The sequence below is a fragment of the Python bivittatus genome, unplaced genomic scaffold, assembly GCF_059951505.1.
Source record: "Python bivittatus isolate LINGU-HERP-01145 unplaced genomic scaffold, Pbiv_v1 ctg000700_np1212, whole genome shotgun sequence".
In the NCBI taxonomy this organism is placed as follows: domain Eukaryota; kingdom Metazoa; phylum Chordata; class Lepidosauria; order Squamata; family Pythonidae; genus Python; species Python bivittatus.
In genome coordinates, this window is record NW_028277098.1 from 92190543 (window position 1) to 92210794 (window position 20252).

General features: G+C 35.8%; 1 protein-coding gene across 3 annotated transcripts in view; it reads right to left on the reverse strand.

The window, feature by feature from the left end:
- Positions 1–169: 169 nt before the first annotated feature.
- Positions 170–20252, reverse strand: part of LOC103065922 (serine/threonine-protein phosphatase 4 regulatory subunit 1-like) — a 48052-nt gene continuing 27969 nt past the window's right edge. The window contains exons 12-20 of one of the 3 annotated variants that reach the window (XM_088153098.1): positions 19796–20013; positions 19080–19169; positions 18112–18297; positions 15971–16132; positions 13427–13527; positions 10405–10525; positions 10029–10163; positions 4605–4746; positions 170–3599 (exon numbers count right to left, since the gene is read on the reverse strand). In XM_088153098.1, the coding sequence (XP_088009224.1) occupies positions 3436–3599; positions 4605–4746; positions 10029–10163; positions 10405–10525; positions 13427–13527; positions 15971–16132; positions 18112–18297; positions 19080–19169; positions 19796–20013 (1319 nt within the window). In that variant the 3' untranslated portion in view covers positions 170–3435. Of the gene's footprint in view, positions 3610–4604; positions 4747–10028; positions 10164–10404; positions 10526–13426; positions 13528–15970; positions 16133–18111; positions 18298–19079; positions 19170–19795; positions 20014–20252 lie in introns of all 3 variants that reach the window. The other 2 variants (XM_088153100.1, XM_088153099.1) reach the window with 2 other exon arrangements.

A 20252-nucleotide genomic window follows, 5' to 3' on the forward strand; every position in this document is an offset into this window, starting at 1 on the left:
TAGGTAAAAAAAAATGTATGACTCAAACCCCAGTAAGCTGATAGAATCTCAAGAGAATCAAGCTTGTCAGATTTTCTCACGGATGCAGCATCTTGTAGGAATAAATGAAATGCTAATGTGCTGTTCACATGTTATTAGATGGTTGAAAAGAATTTGCAGGTTAAAAAAAGAGTTTGATAAAACAGTGATGGAATTTATTGATATAAATAAGAATAGAAAGTTACATAGATTCTTACAAAATCAGTGGCACATCCAGACTCTCTCCAGCTATTTGGATTCTAAACACCATTCTTTACAGATTTAACTACTACAGAAGAATTGCAACTAAAGTTGTAACTATATTGCAGCAGATAACACCAGGTTTGATTTCAAAATGAAATCTATGCAGCTTCTGTAAGAAGAGGTGACTATTTATCAGCTTTAATCAGCTTTATCACTGTGAGGTTTAATTATGTTTACATAATTTGAAAAAGACTTGTGACCAGCCTACTCGAGTCTCCATTGAGTGTTTTTTCACCTAGAGAGTGATCTGTAAGGTGCCATCACCCAGTCATGCACCTTTCATTACAAGGAAAGTTTAAGACTACTGCACACATCTCAATGGTGATTTTGCAGTGGTCCTAACAGCTATTGTGAAATAAATGGTGTTGGTGCAGTCCTTTGTAACTTAAACCCAGTACTAATAAACTGAATGCAAAAACATGGATATAGATATGGGGAACCAGAGCAAATTGAACTGTCCCAAATTTTCCTTCCTTTAGTGCATGCAACCACAGAGTTTGAAAACATTTTACAAAATTTTTAACAAAAAAAAATTGTTTAAAAGTAAAAAAAACAACCTTCTATTTAGGAAAAGGTTCTAATTATTAATGAAAAGTTTGATTTGTCATTTCAGTAAAATTATTCGGCAATTTACTCATGCATAAATAATGCTAATTAAACAATACAACTTCCTCAGACACAGAATATTTTGACATTTAGTTGGATAGTGTGGGAAATACTAATCTAAAATTAACATGGCCATCAAACTGAATCATTTTAATGTCTAAACAGGAGACTATATACAGTTCTTTTAAGACATTTCTATATGCACTCAAAAAATGGTGATGAAAAAATTAACTTTTTACAGAAGCAAAAATTGAACAATTTTAGAAAAATCTTAACTATTAAAATATTTGTATGCTACTAGCATTAGAAAAAGATAATAAAACTACAAAAGAACTGTCTCTGCAGAGTAACTGCAGTAACTGTAGTCATAAAAATTCATTTGCATTGAAGAGGCATTTTGTTTAAAACTTATTCAAACACTTAAATATAGAATTAGCTTGCAGAATTTAGTCTACGCATTTTTATACTGAAATAGCAAGGACATATTTTTAGACTTTCAAAAAACATTTTAGAAACTTGCAAAGTAAATAAGATCATTATAAAATCTAGACACTGTTTTGCAACCTGGAGCACAATCTTTCATAGCATTATGTCCAAAATGTGTTAGGCAATTCTAATAAATTACACCATTTTTAAAATTTAAAAAAAGGATACAAACTGACAATTCAGACAGGACAATGCTTATTGCAACAAGGACATTTAAGATACTAACTAAATAACCAGGCTTGCAACAAATAAGCTCTGTTTCTTTAAAGCATGTTTTATAGATTTTTTTTAAAGAGATTCCACTATGTTTATCCAAAAATTAAGCCTTCCTTACAATGTTTTCTGCATTTAAAAACCTTATGTCTGTACCAATACAAAATTTACGAAAATTTTGAATATTGTTCTATAACTAAAAAAACCATTAACTCAAGCAATGATCATTTATTTCTGTGAATGATTCCTAGGGGGTGACTATCTCATATATATTTTTGTTCTGCCCAACAAATCATGCAGTAAGAGGCTTTTTTTTGGGTTAGTTCTTACAATGGTGCATAATATCCATTTTATAGGTTAAATTTCATATCTATCTAGAGCTAGGGGACTCACTGGTATAATCTTTGAACTGGGAATGTTATGTCCAGCAGCTCTCACTAGACTAAGTTTCATTGTTTTCCCAATTCTTGTGTGTATTATTGTATCTTAACAATGTAAAATCAAGGTAACATTGATCTACCTCTCCCTTTCCTATTTTTTTCTATTTATATATTTTTTTATTTTTATCTTGTCCAAAGCAGTAAAAAAAACTATATTATTTTATTCTATTTATAACCTTCAGCAAGACAGTGAAAAATCAGGGATCAAGTTTGGTCTAAGTAGTATGACTCCATATGCACATAGGGAGACCAGGAGATTTGCCCTCTTAGTGGAGATCCTCTGCACTAAGTGGAAAGCTGTTTCAGAAGGTCTCCCAATCTTCACAAACAGCTGCTTATGGAATATGCAGTTAGGGGGGCTACGTGAAATCCAAAGACCATAGAGATGGCTAGAAAGAACACTTCATACTGAATTTTCCATTGGTCTGTAGAAAAAGAACAATTCTCATTACCTCCAGTACAGTCAATCCTCAGAACTACAAACTTTGGCTAACTCATATCCCTAGCTTCTTTCTCCTAAGGGAAACTTCTAATTTCTTTCTCCTCAGAGTATGGCAAATGTTGAGAAAATCCCAAAAACATTTCAGCCCTGTTCCTGCACTGAAGGCTAACAGTTTATGGACCCAAGCCTCAAACCATTTACTATGAAATATAACCAACAAATATGTAAAATTCCTTCAAATGTACCCATTTGGAAAGAGCCATTTCTATCAGTAGACATACCAGCCCCAGCCAAACATAGAGGTGAATAGCATGGACAAAGAATAATTCATTTAATTTCTCACACTCTGCTAACATTCATAAAACTATCTGCCATCACCATCTACCTTAGAGGAAACAAAATTAATCTGTATATTTGCTTTAGCTTTTTTCAAGTTACAGGTTTGTTTTCTGAATTCTTTACCAACTCTCAGGAGCACATTTTTATACTTTAAATAATTTAATACAATAAAATGGGATGCCTATGGTTCAGTTAACAATGAAATAAGCAAGAGGCTCACATATTTTATGTTCACCAACAATGCTCTGAATTTTAACCAAGCCAAGCATTGTCTTCTTTGTAATTGAGTCAGTGTGTTTAGAAAGGCATATTCTTATTTTCTGGAATGATGTTTAAGCTGCAAATATCCACAAGCTCACACAACCCACATGAACATACAGTTTTGTAGAGATAAACATTACTCCTCACATTCATGAAAGAACATATGTATACAAAAAGTATAATAAACAAGTATTCCATATCAAGATAGTCTGTAAATAAAAGGACAACAAGTTTCTCACTTCAATACCAGAATTAAGAACAAGCCCTTTTCTCGTGCATTGCATGATTTCCCTGGTACAGTCCTCTTCTATCAAGTTTGTTAGTAGTCATAGCAGGAACCTGTTAGCCGAATAATAATTCCATAGACTACATACACAAAAATATGTTAATTTTGTTTTTCAAGTAAAGTGATATGCATATTACTGAGTTTTGGTTTGATGGTAGCAAAAAAGGAAACATCTTGGTCCCTGTCTCCTTGAAGAACCAGAACAGTCTCTTCAGCTGCTTCCAGATGAGGATTCCCAACACTTCTAAAATATGCTAAGAAATTAGTATGAATTAGACTATTATTTGGTACCAAACTATTCGTTTATCCTATTTTTAAAAATTCAGATGGGGTCTCAAGATGATTTAAGACCATGAAAAACAATAAAATGCAAAATGCAAATACAGCAAACAAAAGGAGTGGAAAATTAAAATACCAATAATGATCCTAATGAGCAAATCTGTATATACACAGATTCAACAGATCAATGACAGAGTACATTCTTGCATTCAGAAGATCCTAGATAAAATTCCGGATGATGACTGGGCTTTTTCAGATTTGATTGACTGTTTGCTGAGATTGTGGGCTGGGGGGGTTATATGAGGGGAGATCATTTTTATATGGGATCTTTTGCTTATTGTAAAGAGCCTAGATTCTTTGAAATAGGAGGTATACAAATTTTTGCATAAACAAAAAATAAATCTTGAGGCAAAGCTAGAAAAATTCCTCTCTGAAATTCCAACAAGTCATTGCTAATCAGGGTCAACAATACTGGGTTAAATGAACCAACACTTTGACTCAGGTTAAGGCAGCTTCCTATGTTGCTATTAATCTTAAAGATAAACCATTTTCAAAAAGAATTAGTCCGATTTATGAATGACAATTCTCTCAGTGGCTATTAGCCACTTCAGCCGCACTGAGCTACCACATTTCAAGGAGACATGTCAGTGACACCAGTTTTACGGGGACAGTAAGAGAGCTGGCATACAAAATGCGCAGGCATCTAGCTGGCCAGTTAGGAAACAGGAAACAAGCCACATGAGTCTAACTGGCTCATTTAACCATCCATTTTTAACAGGAGGAGAGCACAAGGCAGCCATGTTATGGTACCTGCAACTTGTGCAATCCTTTTAAAATAAGTTTTGTTCTTAATTTTTGCACTGCCTTATATAATTTTAAACAGAACCAACCCGTGCAGATTAGCACTATTACATTATGACAGAACTTACTACATTTGAAATCCATCTGCCTGTAAAAGGACTAAACGTACCTTTCTCCAATAATGTCTGCCTCAATGCCTTGGCAAGCAAAACCCTTACATTTGGCACAGGATCAGAAGCCAGGCTTAGAAGGCTGGGCAAGAGGTGTTCAACAAACTGGTCCACAGGCATACATTCTTCTTCAACTACTGCCTTTAATCAGAAAACAGGGAAAAGCAATGTTTAGAGGGGATGGATGGAACTGATATGGATTGCTGCAATTTTATATGAATTTTGCTAAAACCTATGGTTGCAAATAAATGTATTACTATGACTACAGCTAAAAGGAAAAAGATCATTTTTATGAGACACTGCCTTTAAGGAAAATAAAATATGTCAGTATTTTAATCTCTGACCAAGCTAACGTTCACAGATATAAAAGTCATGATATCCTATGTACATATGAGTGTGTGTCTATCTCTGTGTGCTTCTAGCATGTCAGACAGATTCTAGATATGGGTAAATACATGGATTTTACATGGGATTCTAACAATGGCTTACTTGTTGAGACATGCTAACAGGTCTTTTTAGATGTGCTAAGGATGCAAAACAGCAAGATGCTTGCTTAGCAGTTAAGTCCAAAATAGCTAATTTCTTGCTGATCTCTGCAGAGAACTTTTGTTGAGCTATGCACTCTAATATGTGCACACTGCAAGTCAAATTCTCTTGCATCCTCAAACTTCCAAAAATAGCCTAAAAAGCAGAACTTAGTCCATTCCATTCACAGATGGCACAACATGGTAGTTGTACTGAACGTTCAGTAACATTAGTATTACACAGGCAAGATGGAGGAAATCGATTACAACTGAAATGCTTAATAGTACAATCAAATAAAAATAATTACATACAGAACAAAGAACCAAAGACTTCCTTACATATGCTCAGCATTATGCAAGGTATAAAAGATAGCATACATCACGACAGACAGGTTAGCTTTTGATCTGTTTGACACTCAGAAGGGAGTTTCATCTTTTCTGCAAACAGTTTTGATATTCACATGATCCTATATCAAATCCAGTTCCCATGATATTAATGCAAAAGAGCTTAGGTTGAGAAACTATAAGCATCAGTTATCTGGTTTTATTTAAAAAGTTATGTGGGATTTGTTTAATGAAATATAGTTTTAGTTTAGTTTGTGATTCTACTGTTTATGTCAAGGGCATGTGGAACATACAGACCTAACTTCAATACATTGTAACTTGTACAATAGTAGCTGTGGGAAGCTGTTCTGACTCCACTTTTCTTTTCCTAAATCTCTTTCCTGCAGCATTCACAGTGCCCACAAAAGCTATGAAATGGAGAGCTGATTAGACTACTGGCTGACAGATTAACATTACGAAGCCAGAAAATAAATCACTTGGTACCAGGTGAATTTCCTTCAATCTTTAGCGAAAGAAGTTTTAACTACAAGTTTAAGAACTTAAAAAATATATATATATTTTGAATAAACAGCAAAAGGGTAATTAAAATTTTGATTTTAGAAAGTTACAAATGGACTAAGGGTCCAGATAAATTTGAAACAAGATTTTGGAATTATTTACAAAGAATCCTTTCCATGGGAAAATGCTTTCGTTTTCAATTTTTTTAAAAAAATAAGACTTTAAAAATTGGACACCAGAGGGATCTAAAGATCTATATACTACTAAAATTCTCATGTCTATTTGATTGTTTGTAACCTTCAATTGGGCAAGGCAGTGCATCATAGAGCAACAATTTTTTAACCAAGGTACCTCAAATGGGCTAACTTACAGAATACATCCAAAATCTGGGACCCATTACTTCCTGGGATTGAAATTTGGCAAGCCATTTCCAGCTCTCCCTGCCAGCTTCCCACAAGGAAAGTCAATGGGGAAGCTGGCAGCGAAGGTCGCAGCTCCTTCCCTGGGTCTTCCTGCACTCGCACACACACATGTACCCCACGCCCTCCTTCCTGGGCCTCCCTGCACTTGCAAACATGCTCACTCCCAAACACGCACATATCTACCAACACCCTCTTTTCTGAACCTCTCTGCACTCACAGGCACCCTATGCCCTCTTTCCCCGGCCTCCTGCACTCCCCCCCACACAAGCATTTGCACATGTGCACGCATCCTGCGTGCTCATTCCCTGGCATTCACACACACGTACACACTCACCAGTGGTCTCCTTCCTGGGCCTCCTTGCGCTTGCACACACCCAGTCGCACACACCCCACACCCTCTTTCCCCGCATGCACTGTAGCACTCCCCTCTGCCAACTCGCGTATGGCCTGCCAGGGCCTCCCCCCCTGCGGCACTCCTGTGCTCCTTACCTGGGACTTCCTCTGCTTCCCCCCCTTCGGCACCCCCACAGAAGAGGTATCTGTATATCACACCAAGCCAAACTCAAAGGCAGAATACAAATATGATTTACAACACAAGTGGGTGTGTGTGTCAGAGAAAAAGGGAATGGCATTTAATGGCATATACTACATATTTATGACAATGATTAAGAAAACAGAAATATTAGAACTAGAAAATTAATGTTTTAGCCTTCATGATTTTCAATTGCTCTACTGTAAACAGTAACTGTTTTTTCAGTCAGAGGAGCTGAAAAAGAAATCAAAGCATTTTTCTCTAAAAAGGTGTGTTTGTGGATGAAGCCATTCCAGGAATTCTGTAAAGATTAGCATGAATGATAAAAATGTTTTCAATAAGCAAGATAAATAAAAATTCAACAGTGAATTTCACTGAATTTGATGGAATTTATGGAAAAGTGGTTACAGGTTTATTAGATCATATAGACAGCATTTGTAGGAACAGTTTGTATGAACACTAGCAATTTATTTCTGCTATTCAGGATTTAAAGTGTAATGAACATAGTTTTCAAATATGTCACTAATACTATGCCCAAAATCCTACATTCCAATTTGCAAATTTAGTGTATTTTTTCCTTTATTGAACTGGTTATTATATAGGGTTCTAATATTTTATAAGTCACTCAAAAACTCTCTTTTGGAGGGATAAAGCAGGATATTTTTTTAAAGTTTCAATTCTACAATAGAATTTAAAAAAGAAACATTAAACAAATTACTACCTTCAGCTTTCTGGGGCTTTTTTTTAATGTACACATTTAATTTTAAAGCAAATGAATAAAACAAGTAACATTTGAAAAATAATTTAACTTGCATATATCTGTGTGTGGGTCCACATTTGCTATCTCAGTCTCATTTCAGTATGATATTTAAAGTTTTTGCCTGACCAAATATTCTGGATTGTGAGGCCTTGATGAATTCAGATCATATACCCATTCCACTCTGTCCCTTTATATGTACAGTAAAAGAGAAAATCAGATGTGCCAAAAAGATAAGTCAAAAGCTGGATGGGAAATATTTTGGATATAATCCATGAAGCAGGAGAGGGGATAGTTATAATCAAAGCTGCAATCAAGTTTAAAATAGAACTATCATTTAGTTTACAAAAGTCAAATCCATTTTTCCATTAAAAAAAATCCAAAGTACAAAAAAAATTCTAATAATTTAAACAACTCTTTATAATGATAAACGAGCAATTAAAAGCATTAGGGCTCCTAATTTTCATGATAGGTTTGGGTAGGGAAATATCTCTAAAATGATGACCCAACAGGCTGCACGGTCAGCCGCAATTATGTGATCATCATTTGCAAGGAAAGTCAATAGGGAAGCTGGCAGGAAGGCAGAAGTCACTCCCACTCCCACTGCTTTTTTGACCTTGGTCATTCTGTTTCCCTGTTTTGTAAGGAAATATCTCTGAAACAATGACCCAATGGGTCACAGGTTGTCTAGTTACAATTAAAGGAGAAGAACACTCAAACTCGACTTACAATTACAGAACAAAGCAAAATATTTTAACGTTGGACATACTGAAGCATATTTTTGAACAAAGGACCAAGAAGTTAATTTTAAGAGTGTCTGCCTCTATATGTAGTAAAATGTGTTTCAAAGATGTTATGAAAGAGGAACAACTACCCGACAAGATCGAGATTGACTTGAAAGTGGATTTAAAAATGGCAGGCTACAAGAACAGGTAAAAAGATGCTACACTGGTGAAACCACCAAAAAAAAAAAAAAAATAAGGCTGATATCTTAATAATTAAAGGGGATATATCCTTGTTAAAGTTTTGAAGAATTTTGGGAGTAGGGACGAAGAAAAAATGAAATGAAATCAAGTTCTAGGACATTATTTGAAAGGATTAAAGATCAAGATTGTTAGAAGTAAAAGGAAGGAATATAAAGTTGGTTTATTTGATCAAGGTTAAAATAGATATGCTATTATCTCTGGTAATCTTTAATAGACTTTTGCTGATATCAAGACTGAAATGACAAGGTTTTAGGGATTTGTTTATACATAAGAGATGGGATATGGGAAGAAGAGATCATTTGTTTTATTTTAGGAGAAGGTGATTAGTTACTAAAATTGTTTATACTTGTTGTGATGAAGGTGGGAAGTCACTTCTTTATATATTTTTCTTTTTCTTTACTTTTTTTCCCATTTCTCTATTTTTCCCTTTTTTCTTTCTTTTCTGCACCTTCTACTTTTTATTTAGTCTGTATTAATTTTTACTGTTGAAATTATAATCTTTAATAAAATTACTATATAAAAAAGAAATCACTTGGTGACCACAGACAAGTTAAATGTCATCTTTTTCAGATAGTGATGATAGTGATAACCAGCCTTATAAGACTGTAAGGATTATGAATGAGATAATGTATGTGAAGAACTTGCAATGCTTTAAAGAAAGGAAATCATCAAATTTCCTTTCAATTCACTTTTAAGCAGTAAGGCAGCCAGCTATTGTCTGTGTCCAATGTCAACATGGTAGCTAAGAAAATGAAATACCCTTCCATGAAGTGCCTGGCCACTGGAGAGAAACTGTATGTAAATTTTGTTCCAAATAATAAATACAAGATAATCCTCTCAAAATAAGCTACTGAGAACAGAAATATAGTGAAAAAAAATCCACTCTCTTCATCACAATGTGTCCCTGTTTATATTCATATGCTCAAAATAACCTCAGAAGTATATGAAAATGATACTGTGCCAATAATATAATCTCACTGTTGTAATGTATTACATAATGCACATCCATGATGAAATTTTGTCAACACAGCCTTAAGTTTAGCACAGCATCAGCTTTTGATCATAGTAAAATATCTATACAAACAGTTCAGGATTTGTTCTAATACTTCATCAGAAGAAAATTATTCCTCACTATGCTCTCATCTTGGTTACACACCTGGGCCTAGATAGCCAGAGCAAGTTCTTTCTTGAGATACTTTTTAAATTTTAAGCTTACAGATTCTCTCCTCAAATTTCAAGTCAAATTTCTCACCCAGGGGATTTATGGCCTGATTAGCTTCAATATCAAAACTGCATCAGGTCGCTCTGTTCTTCGCTTACATCACAGACACCAAAAGATTAAAAAGAATAAAGACTCACCTGGCAGATGAAAGCAAATGCTTGTCTCCCAACCCACTTGGAACAATGGCGGAATCTCATGATCAACTCGTTAATGAAATTTAATCCCAGAGAGTTTGCATTGTTTGTATAAAACTTCTGTAGTATTGCTACAGCCTGCAAAATATCAGAGAAAGAATCAAGCAGTGGCAGTGACAACAATGGCATAAAATACCATCCCCACAGCAAGTATCACTCTTTACGCTTTTGCTTTCCATGAATCACTATAAATATATTTGTCATCAAATTCAGAGAAGATAAAAAGTACAGAAATAGTTTTCTAAAATTTAAAACTAGACTTGCTAAACTAAATAAATATATCATGTAGAACGAATGAAGACAAAGGCTGGTGATTTACCAGTTTGAAGGAGATCCACCTGACTTCAGAAACTTTGTCTGAACAGAGTGTTAGCGCAATATGCCTTAAGTGGTCGTACACGTCATTGGGATTATAAAGTTCAAGTATCAAAATGAGCTGCCTAAAAAAAAAAGAAGAGGAATAATTACGTATAATACTGCTTAATTGTTCTAGCTTCTTGCTGAAAATACAGACAAGTCAGGAAAATAACACTTTTAGGGAATATCATTAAGAACTCAGCACTTTGGAAGTGACTTTGTATTCTCTGCATAAGGAATCAGTTTTAGGTTCTCGCACTATTTTTTCCTTACTGCTGGTTGTATTTTTTTTTATTTTCACTACATGCTGGTGGTGGTTTTATTTTGCTTTTATAAGAGCTGTTTTACTTTCATGCTCCCTATTTCTGGTTTTAATATATAAATTACCAAGAAATAGCCATCCCTGAACTGAACAGTCTAAAACTATAATTAAAAGAATTCACTTTTAATGAAACATAAAGCATATGCATTATTGCAGTTCTCGCAGCTTGATAGGGGGGTTGTGAATGTTTCATTATCCTACTAGGTACCATCATCAGTACAGGAGTTTTGGAAAAACGATGTTTGTTAGTTGGCAGAAGTTATATATCCTTCTGTCTTGACTACTTGTCTGCAAACCAAAAAATTTCATTTCTCCAAAATTCCTGCACTGGTGTTTTCTAATGAAATATCTGCAACTCAAAAACCAAGCTCGGACAACTTTTAACAATGCAACATGCCAATGCTGAGCTACATATATATGTTGCCATTGCAAGAAATATAAGGGAATGCATGTGCCACATGGCTACCTACTGATAAATAAATTTACCAGGAAACAGACTACAGTAATTTGAGAAACCAATAGATGTGATAGTGCAATGCTGACATTAAAAAAAAAAGTTACAAGGTTCTGCCACTAGATGTCAGGGATGTTACACCAAAATATTTTGCTGCATTAAAATAGTAATATTCACATGCAGTCAACAGAAAATTGGTTAAACACAAACAGCAGCACCCAACTTATGGAAACATAACAAAGATACTTGTTTCAATTACAAAATCCAAATTTGTTTAGCTTCACACAACTGAATTAAATCATTTTTTATTTCTTTGATTTCTGCTTACATTACAACAGATAAGGGTTTGCAGAACATTTGAGGAAATCAAGTTCTGGGTTTTTTGTTGTTATTTATTATACTGCCGCAACTTGTGACTCTTGGCAGTTAACAATAATAAAGTGCAACAATTTAAATGTTCAGAGTAAAATACAAATAACTCAATGAAGGGGGATGCGGTGGCGCAGCGGCTTAATGACACTGAAAGTTGCTGGCCAGAAATGGTCGACGCTTCAGCGGTTCAAGTCCAGCCTTCGCGTTAGCAGGGTGAGCTCGTTTCCTCCCCAGTTCCTGTCAACCCAACAGGTCGAAAACTCACGTGAGTAGATAAATGGGGACTCTCACTCCGGTGGGAGGAAAAATGCTGGCGGCGCCTTGCAAAAAGGAGTTGGGAGCAGTTGCCAGTAAGTGCGAAAAACTGCGCGCGCCCGAAAAGGGCGCGAAGCAACGGAAACCCCGCCTCCTGCGCTCGCCAGCTGGGCTCTGCCCTAGGAAGGAGGCTCTGGCAAACCACTTCCGAAACAATTGCCTTGAAAACTGCAAGGACTCGTCCAAGCAGTCACTGCAGGGTCAGCAATGACTGAGCGCAGACAAAAAAAAAACAACTCAATGAACTAAAATAACTCAATGAACTAAAACAACACACCCCTAGAGACATCTTGTTAACATCCAAATGCCTCTGGAATAATTCAGTGTTGACTTATCAATGGACCCAATTTTGCCTTTGTGGGGACGCTATTCCAGAAGGCTGGGGCCATCATGAGAACAGAACATCCCACCTCACCCCAGACTGGAAATGTGGCATTACCAGCAACATCTGAAAAACACACCTTGGGGGGGAGGGGTAGAATCTGGTTGGTGGGACTGTCCTGAAGGTAAAGCCAGCACTTTTAATTGCTTCTAGAAAACTACTGACAACAACCAGTGCAGGGCCTGAAAATTAGAGTAATATAACCATACTGCTGAGCGCATGCTAACATGCAAGCTATTGCATTCTAGAGCAATTGCAGTTTCTGAGTGGTCACCAAGGGCAGCCCAGTGTCAAGTGCATTGCAGCAGTCCAGGCAAGTAGTGAGGAGAGCACAAGTCACTGTAGCAAGGTCCTCCTACTCTACGCAGAGGTGAACTGGCAAGTGAGCCAAAGCTGGGCAAACAGCCTCCTGGGCATAGCCTGCACCTACCTCCAGCAATAGCTATGAGTCCAAGAGGACCCCCAAGTCACACACTTGCTCCCACAGGGGCAGTGCTACTCCTTTGAGAGACACCACTGGAGCTGACTGAGGGCCACAATGAACAAACAGCAACTTCATCTTGCTTGGGTTCAGCTGAAGCCTGTTTTCTCCCATCCAGACCCTAAGAGTCTCTAGGCACTGGAACAAGATCTCCACGGCATCTTCAGCTGAGCCTGGGGTAGTGATATATAATTGAGTATCATCAGCATATTGATGATTCCTCACCCCAACCTGTTGGATGACCTCACCCAGCAGCTTCATGTACGCGTTAAATATCTTGAGGGGGAAAACCAAACCTTACAGCAGCAGCAACTAGGCCAATTTTTTTTCTCTTTCTCTCCCCCACCAGCCACAACAGCTGACTAGAGTCATCCATTCAGGAAGAAGCAAAACCACTCAAATTAGTGCCTCCGATCCCCAATCCTCATAGGTTGTCCAGTCCCTGGCTGATAGTATCAAAGGCTGCTGAGAGATTTAGTAGGACCAGGAGAGATGTTCTACCCCATCCAGGTCCTGACAAAGGCCTGAACACTGAAAAGGGTCCAAATAATCTGCTTCCCCTAGGATACTCTGTTTTAATTATACCTTCTAGAATTCAAAGTAGTGCCACACCCATTAAACAATAAACACACAGAAAAATCAAAGAAGTCTAACTTACTCTGCAAGTTCATAACGAAATCGCCAATTTCTGCTATTATCGGTTACCACAAATTCTTGAAGCTGATAAAGGTATTCACGTCTTTTTTCAGCATGAAGCAACTAAAATAAAAATAAAAACAATTTGTCTGACAACTGATTTTTTTTTTTTGTCTGAAGACAAACATGATGTTTGGTGTTAATCTAACAACTGTGAAACATTACAGATTTAATAGAAACACTTAATTCACAATACTGTCACAGATAGAATGCTGAATTTGGAACAAAGAATCTAGGTTCAAATCCCAACTCAATCATGGAGGTAATTTGGAGGTAAGTGTTATCGTAGTCATAACCTCTGAAGTCAAATTCAGACATTGCATAAATGAATCAAAGTTAGCCTCAGATTTCTGTAGTCCTACAATTTATTTGAAGTTTGATCTCACTAAAATTTAAATAAGGTACATTTCCCTGAATTCTGTTGTTTTATGTTGTTCTATGTTTTCTGTGACTTCTTCCAAACAGAAGGTGGAAGCTTTTAATCTTATCTGAGTTAGAGAGGGGATAAGGAAATGTGCAAACAAGGCTCAGCTAAACCTATTTCACCACCAACTATGAGAATAAAATTAGAGAGGGGGAAGAGGGAGAGAAGAACTAAATCAGTGTTTTTTAAACTTGGCAATTCTAAGATGAATACTGATTACACTGAAGTAGATGCACTGGCATGATCTCCTTAGGTGCAAGGCAGAAAAAAAATATATAGACTTAATTTCAGTACTATCTTTTTTTTATCGAGAGAAGCACTAACCAAAAAAAAGTTTTCTATTTCTCAGAACTTTCAGTGTTTCAAAGTTGAATGTTTAAAGACGTAATATTCATGAAATGCATTCTAATAATTTTGAATGGAAATTATTGCTATTTATAACTTCTACTTTCTTATGCAACATATTAATGTTTAGGGTCAATTGAAACATACTCCTTGTATACTGTAGCTGTTGAGTCAAATATTACACATAAGGTATATTATTAGAAGGCAAAGACTTCCTCAATTTGAGCTGGTACACAGATTTTACACACTGAAAATAATAAAAGCATAATCTCTTTTCAGGTAAGTGCATGCTTTTGAGTATATGGAAAGGAGGTTAATACCTATAAATCAGTGAATTATTTTTTTAAAAAAATAAAAACAAAAGAATTTAATTTCAACTGCCATATTTATTTTAGTACTTTCCCATAAGTATGTGAAATATAGAACAAGACAGATACCAATGGTTTATCTTGTGCCATCAATTTTTATAGCACTGTAAAGAATATCCTAAATGTATATATGTATCTAAAGCAAGCAAGCAAGAAGCAATTTTTGTACCGTGATTCAAAGCTTCAGTTAAAAATCTGAGCACACAATAAGAGTCAAAATCAGTTTCTGAAGCAGAATAAAATTGCATTAAAAAATTCATAGATACATTGATTACACTACTAGATTTCCACACTTTTAATTAATTTGACTGATTGATATTAAATTTTTTAAACTGTCCAACAGCCAAAGCTCTTAGGGCAGTTTATAATAAAACACACTAAAAATACAATTTGAATAAAACATATATTGTACAATAAAATCAAAACGAAAACATCATGTAAACTAGGTAGCAGCAAGGTGATCATTCAAAAACTAAAGCAATATGAATTAAAATACAATTTTAAAACACAGTTAAAATCCAATTAAAAAGCCTGGAAAAATAAAAAGGACTTTGCTTTGCACAAAATGATGTTAATGTAGGTGCCAGTTGAGTCCCTCTGGGGAGGTAATTCCATAATAGGGTGGCTACAGAAAAACCTGTGTGTCCAGGAGGGAGGAGGGGAGCTCATTAAACATGCATAAGGTCTGGGTAGATAAATATGGGAGAAGGTGTTTTAAAGTTTAAGAGCTTTAAGGATCAAAACCAGCACTTTAAAATTGGTTTGGAAATGGACCAGCAAAGAACTGATATTACAGGTTGTCCTCAGGTTATGACCATTTGTTCAGCGACCATTCCCAGTTATGATAGCGCTGAACAAATGGTACTTAACAATGGGTCCTCGTAGTTCCAGCCATCGCAGCATCCCTGCGATCACGTGATCATGATTTCCAACGCTCCTTGCCATCTTCCCACAAGCAGTCAATGGGGAAGTCAGCAGGAAGTTGGAAGTCCTGGTCATGTGAGGTCCATGTTTAACAACCCACACAGTCCTCATTTAACAGCAGCAACTGGGACTGCCAGAATTGCTGTCGCTAAGTGACATTGAGCTTTATGACTGCGTTGCTTAGCGATGGCAATTCTGGTCCCAATGGCTATTATAAGCTGAGGACTACCTGTATGTTTGTACTACCTGGCCAATCCCAGTGAACGGTATAGCTGCTCTATTATAAACTGAGGTTTCCAACCCATTTTCAGAGGCAACCCCATGTACAGCCACTGCAATAATTCAACCAGGAAATTGCCAGAGCATGAATGACTCTGGGCCTTTTCACAAGAGAGGTAGCTAAAACAGAACAAATGTGAATAATGGTAGTTGGAACTACCCCTACCTTTAGGAAATCATAAAGATGTTTGAGGATTCCAATGCGCACTTCATCTAGATCTTTTAAGAAACCATTGAAAATAGGTACCAGATCTGCTGCTGTTAGCTGATCTCCAAGAATTACAGCCAGCTCGTGAATGGAAAAAGCAAGTGTGCGACGGACTTTCCACTGAAAATAGTTAACGTAAATGGGCAACAATACAGAACACTACTGAGTAAATACAGTAAGATTAAAATAATATTTAAACAAGGAAAACCTAACTTATGCAAATTTATAGTGCAACCAAATTGCCAATAAAGTGTACAATTCTGGTCATGGATTCTTAAAAATATAATGTTGAAAAAGATGCAAAAAAGAGCAATAGTATCAAAGTGCTGGAAGAATTCCTCAATGCAGAAAAGGTACAATGTTTGGGTTACTTTAGCTAGGAAATAAATTGTGCAAGGGGCTATAACAGAAGTAAGGTAAAGTTCATCAATGTCAAGTTTCAACTGCTTTGCAATTTTGTGCTATCATCCCCTATTCTTGAATTAAAATCATCCACTACGATAATAGTATCTAGTGGGAATTTGTCTGAGAGACACTTACAAGACTACAGTTTCAGCAAATGGCATCAGCAACTAGAGAGGGCCGATTTCTCAATATCCCATATTATATGTGCTTCTGCCCTTGCTCCAAGGAAATTATGGAAAATTTTACCCATTATTTATTGTACTATGCTATTTCTGCTTCAGCACATGGAAAATTTCTGGAGCCCCTCTTAATAAGAAAATCATTTTGGCCTGATTCATATAACACTGAATATCTAATGAATTTAGACAAGGAGACTCTGCTATGGAAATTAGCAAGCTTTACATGGACTGCTGCTAAAAAGAATATTTTATTAAAAGTTCCTAATGTTTTCTAATATTTTACTTGCTGTAATAAGACTGTTTTAATGTTTTTACTGATTTTTGTACATCTTAATTTTATTAATGTTTGGCCACTTCTGGGCAAGTTTTATCTTATTTGTTACGACTGGTGGTCAAAAGAATAAATGCATTCATTCATAATAGAAGTAGAAACAAGGTGTGAAGATAATGTAGAATACGGTTATTTTTCTCTTAATACTAGAACCAAAGATAATTCAATGATACTGAAGAGTGAACAATTTCAGACTAATAAGAGGAAGAACTTTTCCACACAGATGTACTGAAATTCTGACAACTAGATGAAATTGCAAAATGAAATCTGAATATTAAATAAAAACCATGGGAAAAATAGAAAGTGTCTACCAGCATTATTTTGCCTGCCTCATCAGGAAACAGACCTCTTTGCTAGCTGTCATTGTTCAGTATTAATATTTCTGATAGGATTAATGTACCCAACATTTTGGGGACGGGGGTTGACTCATGTAGAATTCTGGAAGTATAACATGGACACTCTGACACAACGGCTGTTCATGATGAGTCCAAAAACACCCATTTACTGGAAAGCAAACCGTTAAGACTACTTCCATCGTTATATGTAACCCCCATCCACCCCGAATGTTGTTATGTTATTTTAGTCTTTGTTCTTGACAAATGTGATTTTTTCCCATGATATTCTCTTCACAGAGGTTTTGGTCCAAAAATTAACTATTTCCATGAAAATTGGGAAAATGTGGACTTGGTTCATTTTTTACTATATAAACTGTATCATTCCAAGTGGGCTAGGCAATATAATATTTTCCTCTCATTACTGTAGCTGAATTGGCTAAGCTCAGATGATAGACCAGTGACAAAAGTAAGCAATTTATAGACATTATAACTCTACAACTCAGTGGCATTTAAATACACGAACTGTTGGATTGGACCCCTAGCCCATCTAGTTTAACAATCTGTTCTCACAATGGCCAACCCACTGCACAAGATGCCCACTAGTCTCCCAACAGATGGCCTTCAGAAGCAGTCACGCTGCCATCAAGGCTAGTATGAATACAACAAACAAGCATACATACAAACAAGGTTTCAATTTTCTGAAACATCTCCTTCCCGATAAACTTACTTAGTAAGGGATTTCAAGATTAACAAACCAGTACATATTAATAATAAATATTACATGCTTCTCACTCATTTATATGTATAGCATAAAGAATACACAGCAGTACTGACTGCTTTGTATTTTACCTGTACATCTGATGCTAAAGTCTCATATGTGTCCTTCAAACAATGCCAATTTTGCCTGCCCAGTGTTAAGGCTACACCAGGAAGACTGTATGCACAATGTTTTGCAATTTCAGTATCAACTGTCTGGGCCCGAGCAGGGTCTGTCATAGATAAATACTGCTCCAACAAAGGCTGAGGTATAATATCCTGGAGATAGAAAAGAAAGAATACTAAAGTATTGATAACGATAAATTAAACAAGAGTAAGAATATATCAGTACTAAAAGGCATCTGTTGTAGCATAGCATTCTATCTCTTCCTCCAGATGGCAACTACACAATGGACCAAACACCATCAGTTCTGTGATGGGGAACAGTCAGCTTCTTCATTGCTCAGCCACCTATGCCAAATGTCACACCAGTCTGCCAAGGCCAATGAACTAGATAAATGGAGCTGGCAATAAGTTACAAACCAGAAATAGACACATTTTATGTATACAGTATTATAAAATTATACATGTTTACAACAGTGATGGCAAAGGAAAACCTCTGATATCTCAACATTTGGTCTGCATATTTCAACATTACACAATATAGTTGTTACATTCTGAAATTGGTACAAGAAAACAATGCATTTCACAAGTAATAAATAACTTTGTCCAAGCCAAACTATGTTTATTTTTTTTATGATAAAATCCCAAACGGAAGAAAATTCCAGATAAGATAAGTGAAATATTCATCTGGGTAAGTCTAGATTAGGTATAATATTTTTTGTAATAGGAGGAGGCAAGAAGTGTGAGTTGGGCGCAGTTTCAAGAATAATGCATGCAGCCAGTTTTAGAAAATAATGTTTTATCAGGTTTAAATCTCTCTACATAATAATCAAAACATGCTTTAGATTCAGTCAGCACTGAAGTACAAAAGCTGGTTTAAGTACATGTTTAAAATAAATTTCAATTATGCCATGAATATCAGAAAAATTTGGAACAACCTGTAATTTTGATTTATCTTCTTCAAGATATGGATCATTCTCCTGTGCCTCTAAAGCTTTGTTGACATCATTGTGTTGTTCTTCTGAATTCTGTAAAAGTGTATAATAATAAAATATATGGCAGTGTTAAAATGCAATGCAACTGAACTGCAACAAAAAGCCTATTTGTAAGAATTGAATTACTATGATAAAAAACAAAACCAAAGTACTGCTATATTATAATGATTCTATATTCCAATTTAAACAGAACATTGGGCCAAGTATTGAGAAAACCAATCATCAACATTTGCTTTATTTGGCCTGGCACAAAAGTCAGAAAATTTCAAGCTTAATATTTATTCTTCTTCCCATGTCAGCACTGTGATACAATTTTTAAACATTTTTCCAATAATTCACTGACGGTGCCTTTCTGAGTGGCCTATCTGCAGGTCCTTAAGCTTCCTTTACATAGGGCTTTGCCAATCTAAGTATTTATTGGGAGAACTTCCAAGCCTCAGTAATTAGATCACTTTTAGGGCTTGAGTTAAAGCTAGTATTAGGTTATCTTTAACATATGTCTAATTGAGCGAACCTTTCAACTAACATTTGGTTTCTAATGTAACTTTAGATCCAGTACCCTAAAGGGTACCAGGCTAAAATTCAAAGAAACCAAAATTATGAAAAATGATTGATGAGCAGTTGACCATTGCCTGTCCTTTCCCACAATACATATTTACCGCATTTTTTATTATAGTTGGACTAGGTGGATTAATCACATCACTGAGACTTGGCAATGAAGATAAGATGCTCTCATCTGCTGTACTGGAAGTAAAGTCCAAATTGGGTGTGTCTTCTTGGTGGCTATCATTAACTTCCACATCCTGCTTGCTGCCACAGCCACTGACAGAATCAAGATGGGCAGCTCTGAGTGCAGCAGACAGTACTTGAACCTGAGCTAATTGAATGGAATAAATCCCATTAAGTTTTCAAATAACTAATTTTCCAAAATATTAAAAGCATGCATCATAAAGAATTTCATTAAAAGAACTGTGATGAAGAATGAAAATGTATTACATACTAGTCCTTAAATTCAGAGAAGATGGGTCTATTTATGGCTATATGGAATGTTCAGATTCAGAGATGTTTGCAAAGACCTTGGAAGTCACGTAAAAACATTTCATCCAGGTTCTACAC